The sequence below is a fragment of the Schistocerca piceifrons genome, chromosome 6, assembly GCF_021461385.2.
Source record: "Schistocerca piceifrons isolate TAMUIC-IGC-003096 chromosome 6, iqSchPice1.1, whole genome shotgun sequence".
NCBI classification, from domain to species: domain Eukaryota; kingdom Metazoa; phylum Arthropoda; class Insecta; order Orthoptera; family Acrididae; genus Schistocerca; species Schistocerca piceifrons.
Genome location: NC_060143.1, coordinates 113,952,914 through 113,978,239, shown reverse-complemented (window position 1 = coordinate 113,978,239; position 25,326 = coordinate 113,952,914). Strand labels below are relative to the sequence as shown.

At 43.2% G+C, this 25,326-nt stretch overlaps 1 protein-coding gene across 1 annotated transcript in view; it reads right to left on the bottom strand.

The window, feature by feature from the left end:
• The window catches only part of LOC124803170 (sialin-like), a 175,158-nt gene that overhangs the window by 89,266 nt on the left and 60,566 nt on the right, over window positions 1-25,326 (bottom strand). The window contains exon 6 of the mRNA XM_047264353.1: window positions 8,706-8,852. Coding sequence (XP_047120309.1) covers window positions 8,706-8,852 — 147 coding nt within the window. The remainder of the gene's footprint in view (window positions 1-8,705; window positions 8,853-25,326) is intronic.

The window sequence follows — 25,326 nt, the reverse complement described above, 5'->3', positions numbered from 1 at the left end:
TCAAACCTATACGGTGGAATAGATGACCCCATCAAATACTGCAATAATTCACACAGTGATAATTTTCTGTTATTCACTACTTCATGACTTTTCCAACTAGCAAGCATAATCAGCAAAATACAAACAGAAAAACCAAATTCTACACGTATTGCTTCACAGCCTCCACAACAACTCTCCGGTATTACATCTACGTTCACGCGACTACTCTGCAATTAGCAATTAAGTGCCAGGCAGAGGGTTTATGCAACCACTTTCACACTATTCCTCTATCATTCCACTGCCGAAAAGCGCATGGCAAAGACGAACTCTTTAAATCTTTCTTTGTGAACTCTCAGTTGTCTTATTTTATTACAGTGATAATTTCGCCTATATAGGTGGGCGTTAACAACATACTATCGCATTATGAGGAGAAAAATTATTACTGAGATTTCGTGAAAAGATCTCTCCACAACGATAAACACCTTTGTTTTTCTGACTGCCATCCCCAATTCATGTATCATATCCGTTACGCTCTCTCCCCTAATTTGTGGTGATATAAAATAGCTGCCCTTCTTTGAACTTTTTTTCTATGTTCTCTGTCAATCCTAGCTGGTAAGGATCACACAATGTTCAGCAGTACTCAAGCAGAAGACGAAAAAGCACATATTGCTTCATAGCCTCCACAACCAAATCTCAGATGTTTCGTTTACATCTACAGCCTCTGTCGTGAATTTGTTACATCTTCCAAGTCTCCAGGCAATAAAACACAGGGTTTGATTCGCCTTCCCCTCAACAGTATCTATCTGATCATTCCAATTTAAGATGTTCAGAATTGTTTCCCCAGGTATGTAGTTGAATTGACAGCCTCATGTTGTTCTATTCTGGCTAACATGGGATGAGATGGAGTCACACGATTTGGAAAGTACCTGTGGTACAGATTTTGAACTTCTCTTCATTACAGCATCACTGTAAATTAACAGCATATTGGTGTACTCTGTAGACGTGTACTCAGGCATCCTGTTACAGCAGTGCTATTCACCATAATATCAACTGACGCGTCACCAGGAAGCATGAAAAGAAGACAGAGGACATCACGTGACACTGCGGCATCATACCTTTTGAGAAAAGAGAACCACTTGTATGAATATCAAGAGCTCAGATGGCAACCCAGTTCTAAGCAAAGAAGGGAAAGCAGAAAGGTGGAAGGAGTATATAGAAGGTCTATACAAGGGCGATGTACTTGAGGACAATATTATAGAAATGCAAGAGGATGTAGATAAAGATGAAATGGGAGATACGATACTGCCTGAAGAGTTTGACAGAGCACTGAAAGACCTGAGTCGAAACAACGCCCCGGGAGTACACAACATTCCATTAGAACTACTGACGGCCTTGGGAGAGACAGTCATGACAAAACTCTTCCAATCTTGTGAGCAAGATGTATGAGACAGGCGAAATACCTTCAGACTTCAAGAAGAATATAATAATTCCCATCCCAAAGAAAGCAGGTGTTGACAGATGTGCAAATTACCGAACTATCAGTTTAATAAGTCACAGCTGCAAAATACTAACGCGAATTCTTTACAGACGAATGCAAAAACTGGTAGAAGCGGACCTCGGGGAAGATCAGTTTGGATTCCGTAGAAATGTTGGAACACGTGAGGCAATACTGACCTTACGCCTTATCTTAGAAGAAAGATTAAGGAAAGGCAAACCTATTTTTCTAGGATTTGTAGACTTAGGAAAGCTTTTGACAATGTTGACTGGAATACTCTATTTCAAATTGTAAAGGTGGCAGGGATAAAACACAAAGCGAAAGGCTATTTACAATTTGTACAGGAACCAGATGGCAGTTATAAGAGTCGAGGGGAATGAAAGGGAAGCAGAGGTTTGCAAGGAAGTGAGACAGGGTTGTAGCCTCTCCCCGATGTTATTCAATCTGTATATTGAGCAAGCAGTAAAGGAAACGAAAGAAAAGTTCGGAGTAGGAATTAAAATTCATGGAGAAGAAGTAAAAACTTTGAGGTTCGCCGATGACATTGTAATTCTGTCGGAGACAGCAATGGACTTGGAAGAGCAGTTGAACGGAATGGACAGTGTCTTGAAAGGAGGATATAAGATGAACATCAACAAAAGCAAAACGAGGATCATGGAACGTAGTCGAATTAAGTCGGGTGATGCTGAGGGTATTCTATTAGGAAATGAGACACTTAAAGTAGTAAAGGAGTTTTGCTATTTAGGGAGTAAAATAACTGATGATGATCGAAGTAGAGAGGATATAAAATGTAGACTGGCAATGGCAAGGAAAGCGTTTCTGATGAAGAGGAATTTGTTAACATCGAGTATTGATTTAAGTGTCAGGGAGTCGTTTCTGAAAGTATTTTTATGGAGTGTAGCGATGTATGGAAGTGAAACATGGACGATAAATAGTTTGGACAGGAAGAGAATAGACGCTTTTGAAATGTGGTGCTACAGAAGAATGCTGAAGATTAGATGGGTAGATCACGTAACTAATGAGGAGGTATTGAATATAATAGGGGAGAAGAGGAGTTTGTGGCACAACTTGACAAGAAGAAGGGACCGGTTGGTAGGACATGTTCTGAGGCATCAAGGGATCACAAATTTAGCATTGGAGGGCAGCGGGGAGGGTAAAAATTGTAGAGGGAGACCAAGAGATGAATACACTAAGCAGATTCAGAAGGATATAGGTTGCAGTAAGTACTGGGAGATGAAGAAGCTTGCACAGGATAGAGTAGCATGGAGAGCTGCGTCAAACCAGTCTCAGGACTGAAGACCAGAACAACAACAACCATTCATGAATGTGGCTAGCATAGCATAACAGGCGAACTCCATAAGAAACATCTAGCTTGCGACTGAGTAGCTCTAGTTTGCCTTGTGACATGGAAATGAACCGTTTGCGGGCATGGATTCCTGCAAGTTCTAGAAGTGTGTAACATGAACTGTGAAACATATCCACATTCAGACATACATATACACAACCTGGACGGATTCCTGGCCGGAAATGGAGGAAAAAGACCATATGAACATGTGTCTAGAAATGCATGACTGTCACAGTAGGTGGCGCTGACAAATGGAAGTGCCTCTGACCACGTGCCATGTGCTCCTTATGTGTTGCAGGCTGTGTGATTGACGCAGCGTGCTGTAACCTGCAGAATGGTCCGATATTCATGTCGGGAACAAGCCGAGATGGTGTTTGTGTACTGCCAAGCAGATGGAAACGGTCGAGAGGCAGCACGGCTCTACCAAAACAAGTACCCCCACAGAGACCAACCGAATCACACAACATTTAAAGCCTCTTTTGGGCGTCTGTGTGATCAGGGGTCCTTTCAGACAGAAAAACATGCAGAGAAGCGGCGGACTGGGCGTCCACCACATTTGGAGGTGCGGGTTCGACAAGTTATTGAGACGAACCCTAGTACAAGCAGCCCCAGGCAAGTGGCCTGTCAACATAGTACGAACCAGTGTACGATAATGTGTAACCTGCATGACTACAACTACTATCCCTAGCACCTGCTTCGAGGGCAAGGATGATCAGCAGCGGATTTCCTTCTTTGGGATGGATTTTATCGATGGTTTTTGCACCAGATCATGATAACATCCTTACCGATGAATCAACTTTTACGAGGACTAGCATTATCAGCCTGCATCTGGGGGCACCTGAGGAGCGTTGTGTATGCTGAACCAGTTCGTTATGTATAGACCCTTCAACAGTGTGTTCACGATGCGTGTGACGGTATTCAGAGAGACGCCGGAACGTGCGAAAGAGTGTGGCAGTCCATGAGGCGACGTGTGAACACACGCATTGCATCCTGTGGAGGACACTTTGAACATCTGTCGTGATGTGGAGGCAATGCTGCTCTGTACTGTGTTCCTCGACGATATATTGTTGTTGCAACAACACCATCCATTTCTGGACACATGTTCACAAGATCTCTTTCCTTCATTTCCAGTCAGGAAACATTCCCTTTAGTTTGTCAATTTTTTTTCATGTTCACCCTGTATGCAGATACACTCCTGGAAATGGAAAAAAGAACACATTGCACCGGTGTGTCAGACCCACCATACTTGCTCCGGACACTGCGAGAGGGCTGTACAAGCAATGATCACACGCACGGCACAGTGGACACACCAGGAACCGCGGTGTTGGCCGTCGAATGGCGCTAGCTGCGCAGCATTTGTGCACCGCCGCCGTCAGTGTCAGCCAGTTTGCCGTGGCATACGGAGCTCCATCGCAGTCTTTAACACTGGTAGCATGCCGCGACAGCGTGGACGTGAACCGTATGTGCAGTTGACGGACTTTGAGCGAGGGCGTATAGTGGGCATGCGGGAGGCCGGGTGGACGTACCGCCGAATTGCTCAACACGTGGGGCGTGAGGTCTCCACAGTACATCGATGTTGTCGCCAGTGGTCGGCGGAAGGTGCACGTGCCCGTCGACCTGGGACCGGACCGCCACTTCCCAGCAAATAAGGGACACTGTTGCTCCTGGGGTATCGGCGAGGACCATTCGCAACCGTCTCCATGAAGCTGGGCTACGGTCCCGCACACCGCTAGGCCGTCTTCCGCTCGCGCCCCAACATCGTGCAGCCCGCCTCCAGTGGTGTCGCGACAGGCGTGAATGGAGGGACGAATGGAGACGTGTCGTCTTCAGCGATGAGAGTCGCTTCTGCCTTGGTGCCAATGATGGTCGTATGCGTGTTTGGCGCCGTGCAGGTGAGCGCCACAATCAGGACTGCATACGACCGAGGCACACAGGGCCAACACCCGGCATCATGGTGTGGGGAGCGATCTCCTACACTGGCCGTACACCACTGGTGATCGTCGAGGGGACACTGAATAGTGCACGGTACATCCAAACCGTCATCGAACCCATCGTTCTACCATTCCTAGACCGGCAAGGGAACTTGCTGTTCCAACAGGACAATGCACGTCCGCATGTATCCCGTGCCACCCAACGTGCTCTAGAAGGTGTAAGTCAACTACCCTGGCCAGCAAGATCTCCGGATCTGTCCCCCATTGAGCATGTTTGGGACTGGATGAAGCGTCGTCTCACGCGGTCTGCACGTCCAGCACGAACGCTGGTCCAACCGAGGCGCCAGGTGGAAATGGCATGGCAAGCCGTTCCACAGGACTACATCCAGCATCTCTACGATCGTCTCCATGGGAGAATAGCAGCCTGCATTGCTGCGAAAGGTGGATATACACTGTACTAGTGCCGACATTGTGCATGCTCTGTTGCCTGTGTCTATGTGCCTGTGGTTCTGTCAGTGTGATCATGTGATGTATCTGACCCCAGGAATGTGTCAATAAAGTTTCCCCTTCCTGGGACAATGAATTCACGGTGTTCTTATTTCAATTTGCAGGAGTGTATATCTACATACACACACAAAAACATATTATATTTACATATACATTCACACCTCTATAAATTTATGCACAAAAAGGACAGTATTACCAGCAGATGGGTCTGAGTGAGATTGACATTAGATTTGTGTATCACTTCCTGCAGACGGGTGTGTGTGACCTGTGCTTTTTTCGAATCACATATCATAGTTTTAGTTCAAGGAATCTATTGTATATTATGGTTAAAATGGATACTGCCTCAGCTGAATCTGACAACGTTCTAATCTGACCCTTGAGCCTTGTTTAGTTTTAGCGATTTAAGCCGTTTCTCAACGACACTGACACTACCACCTATATCGATCATTTCTGAGGTGGTGCAAAAGTTAATTGCGATGAGAAAGTAATATATTTCTTTACAGACCCTGCAATGGAGGGTACTGTGATGTAGACAGTATAGCCCTCAGTGCCTTTATTGTACTGCGTCGAAATTATGCTTTACTGAACATTTCTGAGATGCTGTCGTGCTGACAAAACTAAACTATGACGAATACTTGAGCTGAGGTTTCAAATGGCTCTGAGAACTATGGGACTTAACATCTATGGTCATCAGTCCCCTAGAACTTAGAACTACTTAAACCGAACTAACAGCACACAACACCCAGTCATCACGAGGCAGAGAAAATCCCCGACCCCGCCGGGAATCGAACCCGGGAACTCTGGCGCGGGAAGCGAGAACGCTACCGCACGACCACGAGCTGCGGACTGAGCTGAGGTTTTGTGAGCGTCCTCCTATAAGAGTAAAATACTCATACTTAGGATCCTTCCAATAATCATCAGTCAGGTACTTGTCTTCCTGTCGGACAGATTTAAGTGTTTGTTCTACAACAAACCGTTCCAGCTATACAGAGTGAGTCACTTACTATTGCCGCCAAGAATAACTCTGGAAGTATGATAGGAGTTGAAAAGTTAGTGGGACAAAACTTGCATGGGACAACGGGGGCCGTAATATGACGTTGGTTTGGTACTTATTTTCTGATAGCGTCTATCGGAACGAATCCAATGATATGTAACAGTAAGCTCTTTGAAGGTCAACGAAGGTCACAAAGGTGGCATGAATGGCCATTTACAGAAGGTGTTCGAAGCGATGGCCATTGGTATCATCGCAGAGCTGCAGTCTTCTTATCATGGGTTGAATGGTATTGCTTATCACATCTGCACTTATTGATGCACATGCTCTGACCTTTCTCTCTCGCATATCTTCAGTTGTAGTTGTTACGTCTTTTAAAACAATGTCTTTTACGAATCCCCACAAGAAAAAATTCAGAAGCGTCAAGTCTGGTGAACGAGCCGGCCACGACACGTCTCCTCCGCGTCCAGTCCAACGATTTGGGAATTGTCTCTGCAAGTCATTTCCAGCTATCAGCGAAAAATGTATCGGACATCCATCGTGTTGATACCACATTCTGTTCCTTGTTCCTAAAGGTATTTCTTCCAGTAACAGACCTTATGTTTCTTGCAAGAATGTCGTGTACTTCCTACATTAAGATTTTCTTCAATGAAATATGGGCCTATAATTCTGTCCTCCAAAATCCCATACCATACATTCACCGGCCACGGGTTTTGGTGTGCAACTTGCCTCAACCAACATGGATTTACAGTTGCCCAATACCACAAGTTATGAAGATTAACATTTCCTTGGTTCGTGAACGTAGCCTCGTCAGTAAATAAGAACAAATTAATAAATGTGGCATCCCCCTGAATCTGAAGTTGAGCCCATCGGCAGAATTCAATGCGACGCATACAATCCCTACCAGTTAATTCTTGGTGGAGGCTGATATGGCAAGGATGATGTTTATGGCGGTGCAGAACACGAACAACACTACTCAGGCTCATGCCAGATTCCCTTGCGATTTGACGCGAACTTCAAATGGTTCAAATGGCTCTAAGCACTATGGGACTTATCATCTGAGGTCATCAGTCCCGTAGACTTAGAACTACTTAAACCTAACTAACCTAAGGACATCACACAAATCCAAGTCCGAGGCAGGATTCGAACCTGCGACCGCAGCAGCAGGGCGGTTCCGGACGGAAGCTCCTAGAACCGCTTGGTCACAGCGGCCGACTCTGACGCGAACTAACTCAAGGATCTCGACCCACAGTGACAAAGAGTTCCAATTTCTGTTTCCTCGTTAGTAACTTTCCTTTGCCGGATATGTTTCCGATACGTTAAAGATGCGGTTGTTCTGAATTTACCACACACATATTTAAATGTACGACGTGTAGGATGAGTACGTTGAGGATATGTTTAGCGTATTCTCAAGCGCTCAGTGAATTTCGTTGGCATTCCCCGTGAATGAGAAACATTATCGACTTGTTCTTCGAAGGAATACATCATTCACGTTCACCAATACTAGTCTTACCGTTGCTATTAGTGTTGTATTGCGAAACCGTCGAATGGTGTTTACATGTCAATGGCACGTTAGATGGATACGCCGTATTCGGCGAAAATTTCCATATTGTACGATATACGAGAGATAATTGTCAAAGCGTGTGCTTCGATAAGTGCCGATCTGATAAGGAATACCACTCAATCCATGATAAGAAGATAGCAGCACCGCATTGGTACCAATGATCATTACTTCGAACACCTTCTGTAAATGGACGATCATGTCACCTTTGTGACCTTCGTTGACCTTCAAAGACCTTACTGTTACACGTTATTGGATTCGTCTCGATAGCCGCTATCAGAAAATAAGTATCAAACTATAGCACCCCATTAAAAAGAAAAAAAACGAAGTTGACCTTCATATCTCTGAAGCGACCGCACCTAGCAATAAAAAATCAACGTCATATTATGGCCCCCGTTGTCCCATGCAACATTTGTCCCACAAACTTTTCAGCTGCTGCGTACTTTCGGAGTTATTCTAGGTGGCAATAGTTAGTGACTCACCCTGTATATTATTAGGTACTTCACTCCTGCAAGTGATCCATTGATATCACCTATCGCACAGTCACACGATTTTTTTTCCTGTGGTGTGAACTGATATCATCTGTCATGACATGAACAACTCAGACCATGCAAACATTATCTTATAAAGGCGTTTGCCTACATAGTCCAATTACAGCTCCCAAAACAGTACACTGAGGAAATTATCTAGCCATGAATGGTGCAACGATGCCTGTAAAACAGCAAAGTTCCAAAATATTTTGCATGGTTTGGGTACACCATGTTGTAATGTGCTATATTATGAACTGAAAGCGCATTAATTTTCTGGTAGTCTCGCAAATTTTAAGTGGACAAACAACATAGGAATTGGACGTCACTATAACCTTATAGACGGACTAAGGTAGATAGAACACTTACTTGTTTGAGGTTGAAGCCAAGAACTTCAGACATGTACTTTGGGGTTTCAGTCAACTGAAAGAAGAGTCCTCCCAGGTTACCAAAGTGCAGTGCCACCAGCGCCATGAATGGACAGGAAGTCATCACCGGCCAGAATGGCAGCATCCTCTGAAACAGGATGGCTCTGTTGGGACTCTGGAGTCACTTGGCGTTCACACAAGCTCTAGATACTGGATTTAATGTTTGCCCATGTAACAACAACATTAGTAAAAATCCATGGGAGATTTCAGATTATGCCTGTCCATCAAATGCATATGAATTTCATTAAATTACATGTAGGGACCATGTCCACAACTTTGATCCAAAATTATGTTCTAATGCCCAGCTGCTCTATCTTACCCACCTCCAACCCAATCAACCAAATAATCCTATATTCTCGATATGTGCATCGTATGATCTTGAAAACTCCATAGCGCAGATACAGTATTTCAGCTTCCTTTACAAACTCCAGACATTGTAAGATACTGGTTCGTGAGTGGCGGGTAAATACCAACTGTTAATTACTATTTCATTTAATAACATGATGGTCATCTGGAGAAAATAACTCTTACACATGTAGCCAAGCCAGAAATTAGTTATTACTTACAAGTTATTCTTCATCACACAAATAAACACGAACATATATTTTTGCTTCTAAACTGCACTTGGGCTACTTTCATACTCTTCTAACAATAAAATTAATTATTTGGACTCTAGCCTCGATTACAACCTCTCTTCATATTTTGAACATCAAGTTACCTATACATACTTATGATTTCTATGTTTCCTTGTTATCTGTTCAACATACTTTAACTATTGGCGCTCTCAGCCTACTCTTATACTGTTTTTAATTGTACTACATCACTCGGCACACAGCCTTGAAAAGTACTTGGCCACTTGACTACTCCTCACCACAGATCACTAATTATTTTTAAAATTTGACAAAAAAATTGGAAAACAACAAGTAATAACAAAGAAAACCCTTTAAGTCATGAAGCTGAAACAACATACTAGCACAATATACTAAGTTACCCCACAAGTATTTAATGTTATTTCAAGGTTATTTATAACATATTAATCGTACAACACTTCAAGGAAGCAGTACACAGACACATACACACATTTTATATGTAACAAATAATCTTCATCGTGTACTGTACTCACTGACCTCAGGTTTCAACATACATTTAATGAACCGAAAAATAAAACAAAATTTACTATTGAGTAAACAAACTGACACAGGACATTATTCTACTAGAAATTCAGTTAAGCATTTCAGTCCAGTAAAGGATGAACCGAGTTGTCTGCTGAAAGGCAGTAGTATATTATTAACAAAAAGTAAATAAATGAAATCCACTTTTGACCCACTGCTAGTTATACTCATCGACAGTCTCTCACTTGCAGGTGTAACGCTTTATCACTAGTAGATGCTTCTGGCGTTCTATAACAGGGGTAGTCAAGAATTCAGCATGCAAGCCGTGTCGTGTACCAAGTGCCAAAATTCTGTCTCGCTTCACGCTTATCCAAAAATCACACCACAATGTCTGAGGGCAACAAGGCAAAGAGGGGAAACTCTGAATGCGCTGCAATTAAATGGCAGTGTAGTAGCACTGCATACGACTTCGATTTATATTTCGCATTTCGCAACATCATAGATAACAAAGAAGATAAATATTTAATATCATTTAATTATTTTGGTACAGTTAAGACATAATTTTTGTCTGGTACTAACTATTCGCATGCAGACAAATTGAGACAGTTTGGCAGATTTTCACACTTAGGTTGCCCCATACTCTCGATTTATTTAGTTTCATAATCCAAAAATGGTCTCTCACACAAATATGCCCATAGAAATATTGCAGCAATTACGGAAACTCATTATGGAGATGGAAATTCGATCTGAGAAAAGTAATGTTGATGTTCTGAACAGTTTTAACGTAAAAAGATCTGTCTCTAAAATGGGGATTACACAGTGCATCAATCAGTTACATTTGCGTATGCATGGGGGCGCTTTCAATTATAAAGGCAAATGTCTCAAAATTAGCTTGAAAAGAGATGTAAGATCGTCAGTATTTAAAAAACAGTCTCTGTAATTAATTCTTCAGACTTTACGTTTTCTCTAATGTCAGTGAGCTTGGATCGTGTTTGCCGGAATTTGTGCCTTCTACAATGCGATTTTCTCTTTAACCGCATCCCCATCAAATCAGAAATAAGTTGTTTCTCGCCTTGCAGCGTCTCACTGTGGGCTGTGTGCAGTCAGGTCCACTCACAAATGTGAGGTCTGTAATCCATTCCAGATGTTCTAATATTCGATCCTGAAACTCTTTTTTTCTTCATAAATTGAGCAATAGCGAATTTTAAATCGAAAATCGTTCTAAGTTTGCCCTGTGACTGAACCAATGTACTCTGCAGTAATATATAAAATCTTGATGTCCTTCGTTCAGTTCTAGTAAAAATTGTTGTAAATGACAGTTCAATAATGTGTGTGACTTCAGAAATTTTACTGTTCGTTCCACCAATTTCTTTGCATGCTCTTTGCCTACAAATTTAGCACAAAGTGTGTCTAGGTGTACAGAACAGTGAATCCTGCCAGCTAGTCGACGTAACGTTTTGTTCTTCCATTGTCAACTAAAACTTTAAATTCTTTTTGCGTGGTACTGTGATATCGTTTCATTACAAATTTGCAGCACTCATCACTTTTGCACATGTATAATATATACTGAGAATTCTCATCTCTCTCTTCTGTCATTGCCATTTATTTTTAAAGGTTTCTTACAATACATTGCTAGACTGCCTCTTTTTGCGCAAACAGCGTCTGGACCCATGAACATCATTTATACCTCGAGCAAAGGAAAGTTAAACAGCACTGACACCATAATTCTGCTTAAACACAACGCAGTACTGAATGAAGTGTTGTGCTGTCCTGAGTACTTACGGGAGGGAACAAGCAAATCCAAGACAGGCTGAGTCTTCGGTCACATGTTGTCTATAGACTCAGCCTCTGTTACTCTCTTTCATCCTCCCTAATATTCACGGCATTTATGCCAAAATTAACCTCTACTTCAATCTACATCATCCAGTCTGTCCCCAATAAGCAATCCACACACAAATTTGGTAGCACCAAAGCCTCCATTGTACATATTTCTCCCTCTGTTTGGATTACATTATTGTCTACTGTTTGTATATTGCTCTTTTCTTTCTAACAGTATATATGACTTAAATCTGTGCTTGCATGAATTTCTTCACTTGTGAATGTTTAAGTTCAGTTTTGTTTTAGTAGCACTGCATGCAGTTTGAAAGTTCTTCCCCATAATCAATTCCTAAATCCTCATAGATGGCTGTGTCTTTCCTGGCTTACTAGACGATGACAACAAAATTTTGTAAGTTCTCTTATTTGTCGTTTTCTTTCTGCTGTTCTTAACATAATTCTCTACGTGCTTCCTTCCATTCTTCCTCCTCCTTTTCCTATTGTGTCTCCCATTCTCCCTCTTCTTTCTTTAGGAAATCAAGGAAGCATTAAGTTGGCTTTATATTCCCACTTCATTGATATCTCCTCCTTCATTCACCCTTCTTATGACCCCAAATAAGGCATGCTGCTGTACATCATATTAATTCTCATTTCAACCATGGTGAATAATTTCAGTAGTTCAGCTTTAACAACATGAATAAACATGTAAAATACTACTCTAACACAGTTCATGCGGACCATGACACATTATTCGCAACTCCAAAATTACAATTATTTTAATCAGTTGCTCTACAGCAGCGCTGCTAGTGAAAACTATGATTTCTATTTCTTTCAAACTTACTTTTTGTCTTCTTCAACTATTGCTTTTGCATTTTACTGCACTCTCTTCGTTGTTGAAGGCAGCTTCCTGCTGTTCTTGTAATTTATTCTGTTTTCTAACATGAAAAAATACTCTCTTCATACAATTCCAAAGTGTGTCAAACACTCCATTCTGGTTGTGGGATCCGCTGTGCTACCCCTCTGTTTAACGATGGATAATGTCACTCCTACTGTCAACACAAGCCACTGTTTCTTTTGTGATCACTTTTTCATTTTAATTTGGTTCCCTAAGATTATCGTCTCCTGCATACATCTTCACCAAAGATTGTCCTGTCGCTGCCTCCATTTGTCAGGTTATTGGTGTGGTATGTGTAGGTACCAAACAGTTAATTACCATGCCACCCAATAACATGCTCGTCATTCAGAGACAAATAACTCTCCAGAAAAAAAGGTGAACCGAAAACAATCTATTAGTTGTAACTTATACTTCATGTCATAAATAAACACAGACATGTACTTTAACTTCTTAACTGCACTCAGGTTACTTTCATACTCTTCTGACAATAATGTTAATTATTCTGCACTCCAGCTGTTCCAGTAAACTATGATCACATTACTGTTTCCTCTCTACCCAAGTTCCCACTCTGCATAATTTGATTTTTAAAAAATAGCACCAATTCCATACTTTCCATTCAAGCATAAGCATTACGAAAAGCACTATCCTTACTTGTCTCTTTGGTTAGCGCTGTACCTTTGTAAAATCCATCAAATGCCCTGTAATGTTGTACATTACCATTACCTCTCTTATATAAAATATAGTGCTGTACTTTCTATATTCTGCTTTGTACTTAACTATAGGATAATTTACTAAGTTTTTCTGTCTCTTAAATAAAAATTCATGTTTCTTTAAATGTCTCGAAATGTGCTGAAGATAATTTTGCCGAATCTTCTGTATCCTACTTTTATAGAAAAAGAACATGTTTATTTCTGCTGGATGTAAAATTACAAAAAATAGCGATTTTTGTGGAAACCACTAACTGAATTCACCTTAAAGCAACTATTTCTTACATCTGGCTAATTATACATCTTTCTATGAATAAATTACTAAATTTAAAAATATATAATTTTTGTATTACAGAGGAGCGTAACTCTTCGTCTGTCATGAGTACACAGAGAATGCATGCTCTGCTTCACCTTGGGTTGGGTAGACAGAGGAGGGGGAAGTCGCCCTCTTCCACCAGATCGTCCTTGTTACTATGTAGCAAAATCTCATATTACCCCACATCAGCTGCTTAATTTGGCAGAGTACAGTGGGGAGGGGAAGATCATGGATAACTAAAACATGTACAACATACACCAACGATGTTAAGTACTAAGCTTATGGATGTAATGATATGTATATAAGTTTGATATTTCCAAAATTTTGACTTGTGCTAAAGCACATGATTTTCACTATGTTCAACTTGAAAGCTGCTAAAGGCCAAATACGCTGTAGTTCACTTTATAAATAAATTATTTCACAAATGAAAGAACTTTTTAAAAGTTCTTCACAACTCTGAACCCTAGACAAGAAAAATTAGTCTACTTTAGTGTCTTGGGTGCTCAGGTAGAGTAGTTGTAATGTGTGAGGTTGAAATCATGGCACTGGAATCTACAGATGGTTCATCTTATAATTTATGCCTGGATCTTGGAAGGGATAGTTCTTAAGAGTTACTTATTGCACCAAGAGGTGAACTGGTTAACAGTGAGCTAGGAAGGATCACTGGAATATCTGGAAGGTGAGGGACAGGTACAGGAAGGTGATGTGACCAATTTACTGGAGAAATTCGACAGAAGGAAGGGATTGAGACATACTGGCAGTGTCGAGAGTGTACAGAAGACAAGTGAGGACCTTTACAAAGGTACAGCGCTAACCAAAGAGACAGTTCAGAGGGTAGAGCCCCATTCAAAGTTCCGTCCGAAAAATCGTGACAGTTTTAATTAACAGGATATGAAACTATTATTGAAGTGAAATGTTCTTTAGGTATCTGTAAACAATAGGAAAAATTAAAGAGGTGATACGATCTCATTTGAAGAACGTATTAATAATTTAGTATGCAGAGGGGGAGCTTTTTGAGGAGAGATGAAGAGATAGTGGCATTTTAGTAGCGACTGTTCCGTTTCGCAGTCTGCTCTGGACAGAGCCGAGGCTACATATGCAACACTGACGTTGTCTCATGGGTCATTTTGTCAAAGTATTTTGGGAAGAGTGTGTGTCGCCACCAAACAGCTGACTGATGAGCTCCAAGATATAGTATGTTGTGATTTAATCTTTAACCGGAAATGGGAGCTATTAGAAGGCTGGCTACAGACACATTTGAGTCATACCCAGAACCTTTTTTTCCCTTTATTGTTATTTCATATCCCTACCCCATGTGGGCAAAGGTGGGCTGGCAGAGGCACACTCCGCCACTCTTTACCCAAGATACTGTATAAAATATCACAGGAGAAATGTCAAATACATAAAATATGGGGATAAAAGATGAAGTCGTCACAAGAGAATGGAAAAAGTGGGAGTTAAAAGATACAAAAAAGGAGTAGTTTGACGAGGCACAGTTACATGAAATCCATGTATAGTTAATTTGATACTTGATGAGGACATTGCACATAAACACTGGAGGGACAGACAGCACGATTAAAATGGTGTTCACAGTATAAAAGCCACGTGGGATGACGACACTTAATACACACTGAACTTATGTAACACACACAGCGAGCACCAAAACACGATGGAGAGTAACTGGATTAAAACTGAAAGGACCTGCCAAGAGAGGGGAGGTCAGAGAGGAGGGAAAGAGGAGGGAGAGGAGGGAGTCAGTGGAAGAGGGGGAGCTGAAAGGGAGGGGGAGACGGTAACAGACCAAGGGACAGGAGAGTTGGAGGGTGGGAAAGTGAGCAACCCAGGAAGGAGCACAAGGACTGCAAAAGAAGAAGCGAGTAGGATAAGGGCATAGGAGGGGGGACAGCAGAGAGGAAGAGAAAGGAGAGGGGGCCCTAGGGAGGAGGGGAGAGGTAGAGGAGTGTCAGTGTTATAAGGAGGGATAAATATTGGGAGAAGCACATCTTACAGGAGGGGGAAACGCCGAAAGTTTCTCTGGGAGAGGAGATGGAGGGTGTGGAGATGCAGAGAGGGTGGGACACATGGGTAGAATTGCGGCAGCAGGTGGGAAGAGGATAGGAAAGGAGACACTAGGGGTGATTGGAATTACCATTAAACTTTTAAGATCGTCCATTTATAGATTTGGTAAAAGTGAAGTTTAGCGTGAATTGTTACAGATAATAAGCGTCTATCGTTTCGGTCTAACGAGGTTTGTACGCTGCCCGACATACTGTAAATCTGCATGTCAAATGGAGTAAAAAATTTACCAATTTTAGGCAAGAAAGATACAGTTTTTTGAGTTATCAGAACGGTCCATCTGGTGTCAGAGTCCGGTGCCTTTGAAGACTCCCCAGGACACAATGGAAATCGATGATGGCCGCTAGGTGGCGTGACTGCATTCGCGGGCACTACAGTCGCCGAAAAGAGCAAGCCACAGCTGTCCTGCTGGCCTACCAGGGCTTGCGGCCGTTCTACTCGTATGATGCCAGCTGCTCGCCCAATCAGTCTGTCAGCTGTGATTTCTCCTCGAGATCTCACTGCGCATCACTGTCTTGGTTCGGAATTGACTACATCTTAGTTTTAGATCTTGATTTGCCCTTAAATAGCTGTCGTATAACTAGATCGTTCACCGGATGCAGGTCTTTCGATTTGACGCCACTTCGGCGACTTGCGCGTCGATGGGGATGAAATGTTGATGAGTAGGACAACACAGCACTCAGTCCCTGAGCGGAGAAAATTTTCGACTCAGCCGGGAATCGAACTTGGGCCTTTAGGACTGACATTCTATCGTGCTGACCACTCAGCTACCAGGGGTTTGCTCCTGGAGACTCTCTGGTGGCGCTATCTGCCGATTTACGATATCCACATTCTGTTCACATGGATCATTGAGTTGGTTTTCATGCGTGTTAACCAATTTTCTTTTCTTTTGGCACATTTGTTTCACTCTCCTCGATAGATAAGTAATTTCACTTTGTATGTTCCCTTAGTCAGTGTCGCCCATCATCAGACCCCTTCCCAACGTGTTACGACCCCCATCAGTCCCATGTATTGCACTGGTTTTCCATGTGATATGGCGTGCATTGTTTTTCACTGGCGTCACGTAAGTTTTCGATAGGTGTGCGTTGACATAACTGCTTCAGCATGGATGGAGAAAACAGTCATCAAAGCTGCATCTTCAACCGACCTACTCCATTTTTGACCACAGAATCTGTCAGATGGAAAGAAAGCTCGCTTGCGTTCTCATTACATTCAAATTTAAGCAGATCTCCGTGAACTTTTAGCTGAATTGGAGCTTTGTGAACCTTTTTGCCTTGAAGAACTGCTGTTTACGTGAAACGTAACAATCCTCATTTTGCATTTCCTTTTTAACTATCTGAACACCATTACTGTTAGTTAAATTAACATTACAAACTTGGGAAACAATCACCTGAATCTCATTTCTACTATTATTGCTTCATTATTAGATACTGATGTTATCTCCATGACAACCAATGACAAGAAGCTAATTTGCTTCATTTATTTCATTCTCACCAAATACTGACACATTATCTTCAGGAGTCCACAGCTCGTGGTCTCGCGGTCACTTTCTTGCTTCCTGAGCATGGGGTCCCAGGTTCGATTCCCGGCGGGGTCAGGGATTTTCACCTGCCTCGAGATGACTGGGTGTTTGTGTTGTCCTCATCATTTCATCATCATTGATGAAAGTGGCGAGCTTGGACTGAGAAAAGGTTGAGAATTTGTACGGGCGCTGATAGCCATGCAGTTGAGCGCCCAACAAACCAAACATCATCATCATCATTATCTTCAGGAAAAACTAAGGTTTCTAAGTGGTTTTCTTTCTCCAATCACATCACACTGAAATCCAAACGAGCCAGTGTAAGCTCACGTCCTACAAATAATTCCTTACTCTTACACATTTCTCCTATTAAACAACTAGTCACTGAATTTTGCCTTTTTCAAGGCTCTTAAATACTTATGAAAGGACATATTCTAAAAACCATGACTTTCACTTGAAATTTATACTTTCCAAACTGATATTCGGGCATATAAGTCATCGTCAGTGGTATTGGATACAGAGGAACAAACAAATGTATGTAAATCAATTTGTACAACACGACAACTGTATATGTAATAGCAAAACATAAGTTTACTTGCATTGTGTATCTCTAAAGCAAGGGCATCTGTGTCAGTTAGAAATACTTTATGCAGCTTCACGTTCGTCTAGAAAACAAACAATCGTGTGGATACCTGGAACCCAATTAAACTATGTCTATGTTAAAATTGTAGGATATGAAGTCCAACCTGTCCCGTAGCACACAGATTGTGGTGCATGTTACTGCTATCAAATGTTAGGCAGTGACAATTCTTCATCATGTCTGACAGTACTGTCATTAGCGTTTCTAAGCGAACCTCATCTTTCGTTTCGTTATTTTCATTAGTTGATAATTAAAATGCTTATTTATTCTCGTTAAGAGAATTTCTGACTGCTTGAGTGTCCATTTTTTGACCCAATTCCCTGAGAAATCTCACCAAATCATCTTTATTATTAGTAACATTTACTCTCGTGCTTGAACTGGACAATTCGTCATGTAATTCTAATACATTTGAGTGTGACAATTCTGAAACATATGACACTGACGAACTATAGTCATGTAATTCTGATGCGTTTAATTTAGACATTTTTTCCTGTGGATCCGACGAAATTTCGTCCTCATCATATATCCCAGTAGCAAAATCACATACTTCCCCATTCCATGAGTTGACAAGGTTTTTCTTGTCACCCATGTTTTAAACTGATTTCTTATAGCTAAACGCAGGGGCGGCTCCTGTGTAGGTTTGCAGGTTTGCGCTACCCCGATGGAATAATTTTTTTCAACTGTGTTTGCCTTCTCAGCGTTCTGTATTAGTGGAGAAGTAGCGCGCCATTTATCTCTTTTGAAATGCCCGGGCTCCAAACGCCGAACACAGAGGAGTCGGACGGAATGTGCCGACGGCGACAGCAGCTTGCACTATGGCTGCAGACGCGGACTTCGGTGTCTCAGAGGGGGAGCGGGTTGCGGGGGCAACGCTTGGCAACACTGTACTCGTCTTGTGTGTATAAACACCTCACCCGGGCCACCCTGCCAGCCGCAGGAAGAGGACCCGAACTCTTCCGAAGGGAAACGGAACTATCGGATCTTCGAACAAAGCGGGATTCTATCGCCACCTTACCAGTTAAGGTGTAGCTGCGAGCGAACTAGCTATTTCCTGTGTGTTGTGTTAGTTATTTTAGCGTCTGCTACAGTGAATTTTGAGACTAAAGTGACAAGTGAATACGTGAAACAATGAGTCAGGTAATTTCATTGCTCTCTGAACCCTTCAGTTCACGGAAGTTTGAAGAAAAATTAGAAATCAAGACGCTAGGTAGGCCAACTCCTGCTTTAACAATTTCGCAGACCGTTAAAACGGAAAGTCGCCAATTCAATAGGAAATTTAACTCTGAATTGTACAACAAGCATGAATGGCTGTGTGGTTGTGACATGAAAAATGCCTTATTTTGTTTTCCTTGTTTATTATTTGGAGGAGATCTTTCATGGTCTAAACACCGAGTCTGACATTCAACACCTCCATGTTAAAATTAGAAAACATGAACTTTCTTCAGTCCATATAAATAACGTTCTGAATATGACAAGTCTAGGCAATGTAAATATAGCTACCCAATTAGACAGTGGGTACAGAAGGTCCGTGGCATTACACAACCAAAAAGTTACCGGTAATAGGTACATACTGAATCTAATTATTTACTGTATTCGTTTCTCTGGTGCATTGGAACTTGCCCTTAGAGGACATGATGAGACTGAATCATCTTACAATCCTGGTGTTTTTCGTTCCATGATTAATTTTAGTGCAGAATTAGACTCTGTATTAAAATCGCGTTTAGAGAAAGCTACAGTATTCAAAGGAGCCTCAAAAACCATCAACAATGAACCCCTCCAGTGCATGCTTCAGGTCTGATAAGAGAAAATTAGAAAGGAAATTAAGGGTGCTGAATTTTTGACCGTAACAGCTGACGAAAGCAGTGACGTAGCCTGTGTTTTCCAGATGGTTATAGTATATAGGTTCATCATTAACGGAAATCCAGTTGAAAGATTTTGGGACTTCATAGCACCAGAAAAGCATGTTGCCCAGTCTTTGGCAACGTCCGTCATCGAACAGATAATAATCATTTGGGGAATTGTACACATAAGCTCACAGCGCAAACATATGATGGTGCAGCAGTCATGAGTGGTTCGTCACAAGGGGTGCAGGCTCTTGTTAAGGAAAAGTTTCCCAATGCTTCATACATTCATTGTTATACCCACCAGTTGAATCTCATAATGCTTAAAGCCGCTTCCATTAATAAAAATGTGCGAATATTCTTCACTAAACTTCAGGGAGTTTGCAGCTTCTTTTCAGCATCTCCTCAAAGAACAGCAGTTCTCGACGAAATAGTACCAAAACGACTGCCACGTTCAGTGCCTACTCGTTGGAATTTTCAGTCAAGGAGCGTCAATACTGTTTTCGAATATAAGGAAGATATTATCACGTGCATGAATAATATGAGCCAGGGGGGAACACTGTGTAATGAGAACACGATGCTGCAAGCCTGTGGCTTAGTAAAAATTTTGAAGAATGAAAAGTTCGTTTTTTGGTTTCAATTTTTTCATAAAATCATGATCCATGTGGATATTTTGTATAACCAGCTACAAAAAAGGGATATTGACGCAACTTACGCACAACATTAGCTGACAGCTTTTGAGCGTAAAATTGCGAACATTAGGGAAGAAGTGAGTGATAATTCAACAGGTTTACACGAGTACCATAAAAGAGGGACAACTGAAGATGGCGCAGGAGGGAAAATAAGCATGTGATGTCATAAGTTACCGACGCAAAACAAAGCTTTAAGTTTACTGCACTCCTAGTTGCAGCCTCTGTCTTTCTACCAGAAAAATTAGCTACTTACTCTTCCAGTTTCCCAGAAACTTCTTTCAGAGCTGCTACTGAATGCTACTCTTTTTTGGAAGCAAAGAAACTTCGAACAGAAGCTCTGTTATTTATGGAAGAGAGGAGTTCAAAAACATCTGTGGGGCTTTGAGCTTAGATAATAATCTTTGTGATACACTGAGCCAATCTGTGAAGCTCTTGAAAGCGATAATTACAATTCCAATGACCACTCAGAAGCAGAACGTTGTTTTTCTTCGCTGAAACGCATCAAAACCTTCTTGCGGAATACTATGGACCAAGAAAGACTATCAGCACTCGCGATGTTCTCTGTTTAACGAGACCTCGTTTTAGGAATTGCACTTCAATAAAAGAGTGCTTGAAAGATTTGCAAATACACTCCTGGAAATTGAAATAAGAACACCGTGAATTCATTGTCCCAGGAAGGGGAAACTTAATTGACACATTCCTGAGGTCAGATACATCACATTATCACACTGACAGAACCACAGGCACATAGACACAGGCAACAGAGCATGCACAATGTCGGCACTAGTACAGTGTATATCCACCTTTCGCAGCAATGCAGGCTGCTATTCTCCTATGGAGACGATCGTAGAGATGCTGGATGTAGTCCTGTGGAACGGCTTGCCATGCCATTTCCACCTGGCGCCTCAGTTGGACCAGCGTTCGTGCTGGACGTGCAGACCGCGTGAGACGACGCTTCATCCAGTCCCAAACATGCTCAATGGGGGACAGATCCGGAGATCTTGCTGGCCAGGGTAGTTGACTTACACCTTCTAGAGCACGTTGGGTGGCACGGGATACATGCGGACGTGCATTGTCCTGTTGGAACAGCAAGTTCCCTTGCCGGTCTAGGAATGGTAGAACGATGGGTTCGATGACGGTTTGGATGTACCGTGCACTATTCAGTGTCCCCTCGACGATCACCAGTGGTGTACGGCCAGTGTAGGAGATCGCTCTCCACACCATGATGCCGGGTGTTGCCCCTGTGTGCCTCGGTCGTATGCAGTCCTGATTGTGGCGCTCACCTGCACGGCGCCAAACACGCATACGACCATCATTGGCACCAAGGCAGAAGCGACTCTCATCGCTGAAGACGACACGTCTCCATTCGTCCCTCCATTCACGCCTGTCGCGACACCACTGGAGGTGGGCTGCACGATGTTGGGGCGTGAGCGGAAGACGGCCTAGCGGTGTGCGGGACCGTAGCCCAGCTTCATGGAGACGGTTGCGAATGGTCCTCGCCGATACCCCAGGAGCAACAGTGTCCCTAATTTGCTGGGAAGTGGCGGTGCGGTCCCCTACGGCACTGCGTAGGATCCTACGGTCTTGGCGTGCATCCGTGCGTCGCTGCGGTCCGGTCCCAGGTCGACGGGCACGTGCACCTTCCGCCGACCACTGGCGACAACATCGATGTACTGTGGAGACCTCACGCCCCACGTGTTGAGCAATTCGGCGGTACGTCCACCCGGCCTCCCGCATGCCCACTATACGCCCTCGCTCAAAGTCCGTCAACTGCGCATACGATTCACGTCCACGCTGTCGCGGCATGCTACCAGTGTTAAAGACTGCGATGGAGCTCCGTATGCCACGGCAAACTGGCTGACACTGACGGTGGCGGTGCACAAATGCTGCGCAGCTAGCGCCATTCGACGGCCAACACCGCGGTTCCTGGTGTGTCCGCTGTGCCGTGCGTGTGATCATTGCTTGTACAGCCCTCTCGCAGTGTCCGGAGCAAGTATGGTGGGTCTGACACACCAGTGTCAATGTGTTCTTTTTTCCATTTCCAGGAGTGTATGAAGGAAAGAAGAATAGAGTTCCTGTACAAGTGATCACCACCACATCCAAATTCAGAGATAAAATCGAACGGCGTTAACATCAGTCCTGCAGAAAAAGGTTAGTAAGGCATGCCTAACACTTTTTGGGTACATAGAGCTGCAGTTGATTTTAATTCCTTTTATTCTGCAAAAGTAATACTTTTTCTGTGTACACCTTTTGGTTTTATTATGAGTAGATGCAGGAGTGACACGAGCGAGCGGTCTGTTTATATCAGACATTACAAAAACATTGAGCAATGTACTGATTTTCTTTCATTTGTTGATGTTTTCCTTCGTGAGCAAAGTCCACCACCATCTTCTTTGCTCACGAGCCGCCACTGACTAAACACTAAAATTAATGTAGTAACCGGCTGCTACACTACTGGCCATTAAAATTGCTACACCAGAAAGATAACGTGCTACAGATGCGAAATTTAATCGACAGGAAGAAGATGCTGTGATATGCAAATGATTAGCTTTTCAGAGCATTCACACAAGGTTGGCGCCAGTGGCGGCATCTACAACGTCCTGACATGAGGAAAGTTTCCAACCGATTTCTCATACACAAACAGCAGTTGACCGGCGTTGCCTAGTGAAACGTTGTTGTGATGCCTCGTGTAAAGAGGAGAAATGCGTAGCATCACGTTTCCGACTTTGATAAGAGTCGGATTGTAGCCTATCGCGATTGCGATTTATCGTATCGCGACATTGTTGCTCGCGTTGGTCGAGATCCAATGACTGTTAGCAGAACATGGAATCGGTGGGTTCAGAAGGGTAATACGGAACGCCGTGCTGGATCCCAATGCCCTCGTATCACTAGCAGTCGAGATGACAGGCATCTTATCCGCATGGCTGAAACGGATCGTGCAGCCACGTCTCGATCCCTGAGTCAACAGATGGGGACGTTTGTAAGACAACAGCCATCTGCACGAACAGTTCGACGACGTTTGCAGCAGCACGGACAATCAGCTCGGAGATCATGGCTGTGGCTACCCTTGACGCTGCATCACAGACAGGAGCGCCTGCGATGGTGTACTCAACGACGAACCTGGGTGCACGAATGGCAAAACGTCATTTTTTTGGATGAATCCAGGTTCTGTTTACAGCATCATGATAGTCGCATCCGTGTTTGGCGACATCACGGTGAATGCACATTGGAAGCGTGTATTCGTCATCGCCTTACTGGCGAATCACCTGGCGTGATGGTATGAGGTGCCATTGGTTACACGTCTCGGTCACCTCTTGTTCACATTGAGGGCACTTTGAACAGTGGACGTTACATTTCAGATGTATTGCGACCCATGGCTCTACCCTTCATTCGGTCCTTGAGAAACCCTACATTTCAGCTGGATAATGCACGACCGCATGTTGCAGGTCCTGTACGGGCCTTTCTGGATGCAGAAAATGTTCGACTGCTGCCCTGGCCAGCACATTCTCCAGATCTCTCACTAACTGAAAACGTCTGGTCAATGGTGGACGAGCAACTGGCTCGTCACAATACGCCAGTCACTACTCTTGATGAACTGTGGTATCATGTTGAAGCTCCATGGGCAGCTGTACCTGTACACGCCATCCAAGCTCTGTTTGACTCAATGCCCAGGCGTATCAAGGCCGTTATTACGGCCAGAGGTGGTTGTTCTGGGTACTGATTTCTCAGGATCTATGCACCCAAACTGCGATAAAATGTAATCACATGTCAGTTCTAGTATAATATATTTGTCCAATGAATACCCGTTTATCATCTGCATTTCTTCTTAGTGTAGCAATTTTAATGACCAGTAGTGTATATGCTGGTGTCTACACAGACGTTGCTGTGAGTTCTGCTCTGCTGTGTGCTATGCTGCCGGCTGTCTGTGCCTTGCTATCCGGCTGAGCCCAGGGAGGCAAGGTCTGACAGCCCTAGCATGTTCTGTGACGCAGAGCTGTCTGCGAAGGCTGTGTGTGCTGGCTGCCCAGGTGGCCTTTAATTTTCCAGTGGCCGCCTCCCGCTGTGAAAAAAAATGGCTCTGAGCACTATTGGACTTAACGTCTGAGGTCATCAGTCCCCTAGAACTTAGAACTACTTAAACCTAACTAACCTAAGGACACCACACACATCCATGCCCGAGGCAGGATTCGAACTTGCGACTGTAGCCGTCGCGCGGTTCCAGACTGAAGCGCTTAGAACAGCTCGGCCACACCGGCTGACTTCCCGCTGTGAAAAGGATTGTTCACCTCGGTAGTGTGATGTCTGCTCGGGCCACACAGCTGTGGTCCGCCAGTACTGCTGTCCCAAGTTCCCCTGTTACCGGCAGCTGCTTCGTCCCTGGCTGCGACATTCTACAGAGCGAAGCATCTTAACGAAGTTTTATAGCCTTCTGCTCTTAATGTCGATCTCTCATTCGACATCTCACATCACAGTCCTTTGCATTACATACGCCTTATCTGCCATTATGACAACATAGCCTGTCACTCATTGTCACGCAATGTTCCATAATTTTATCCTAAAGTCACTATCACAGTTTTTCTTCTCTAACATTCACCGTTATAATTGTCCTACGCAATACTCTTCACTACCACTAATAACTGTGTCTGTACATCCTATCCATGACACTGTTCTACAGATTGCTACTGTTATCTATCCTACACTGTGCTGTTTCCGACTACTAATAATTGTCGTTTTACATCCGCTACTCGACACTATTCTACGGATTGTTACTGTCATTTATTCACTATTCAGTTATTCACTGCTGCAGCCTAAATCCACCCATACTTATCCCCGAAAGGAATGTCATATACAGCACTCTTCTTTCATTGGCAAGATGTGCCACTGGCATCTCGTTGTAATAGCGTAACCGTGCATGTAAAGTTGTCGTTTTGAGATGAGCAAACCCATCA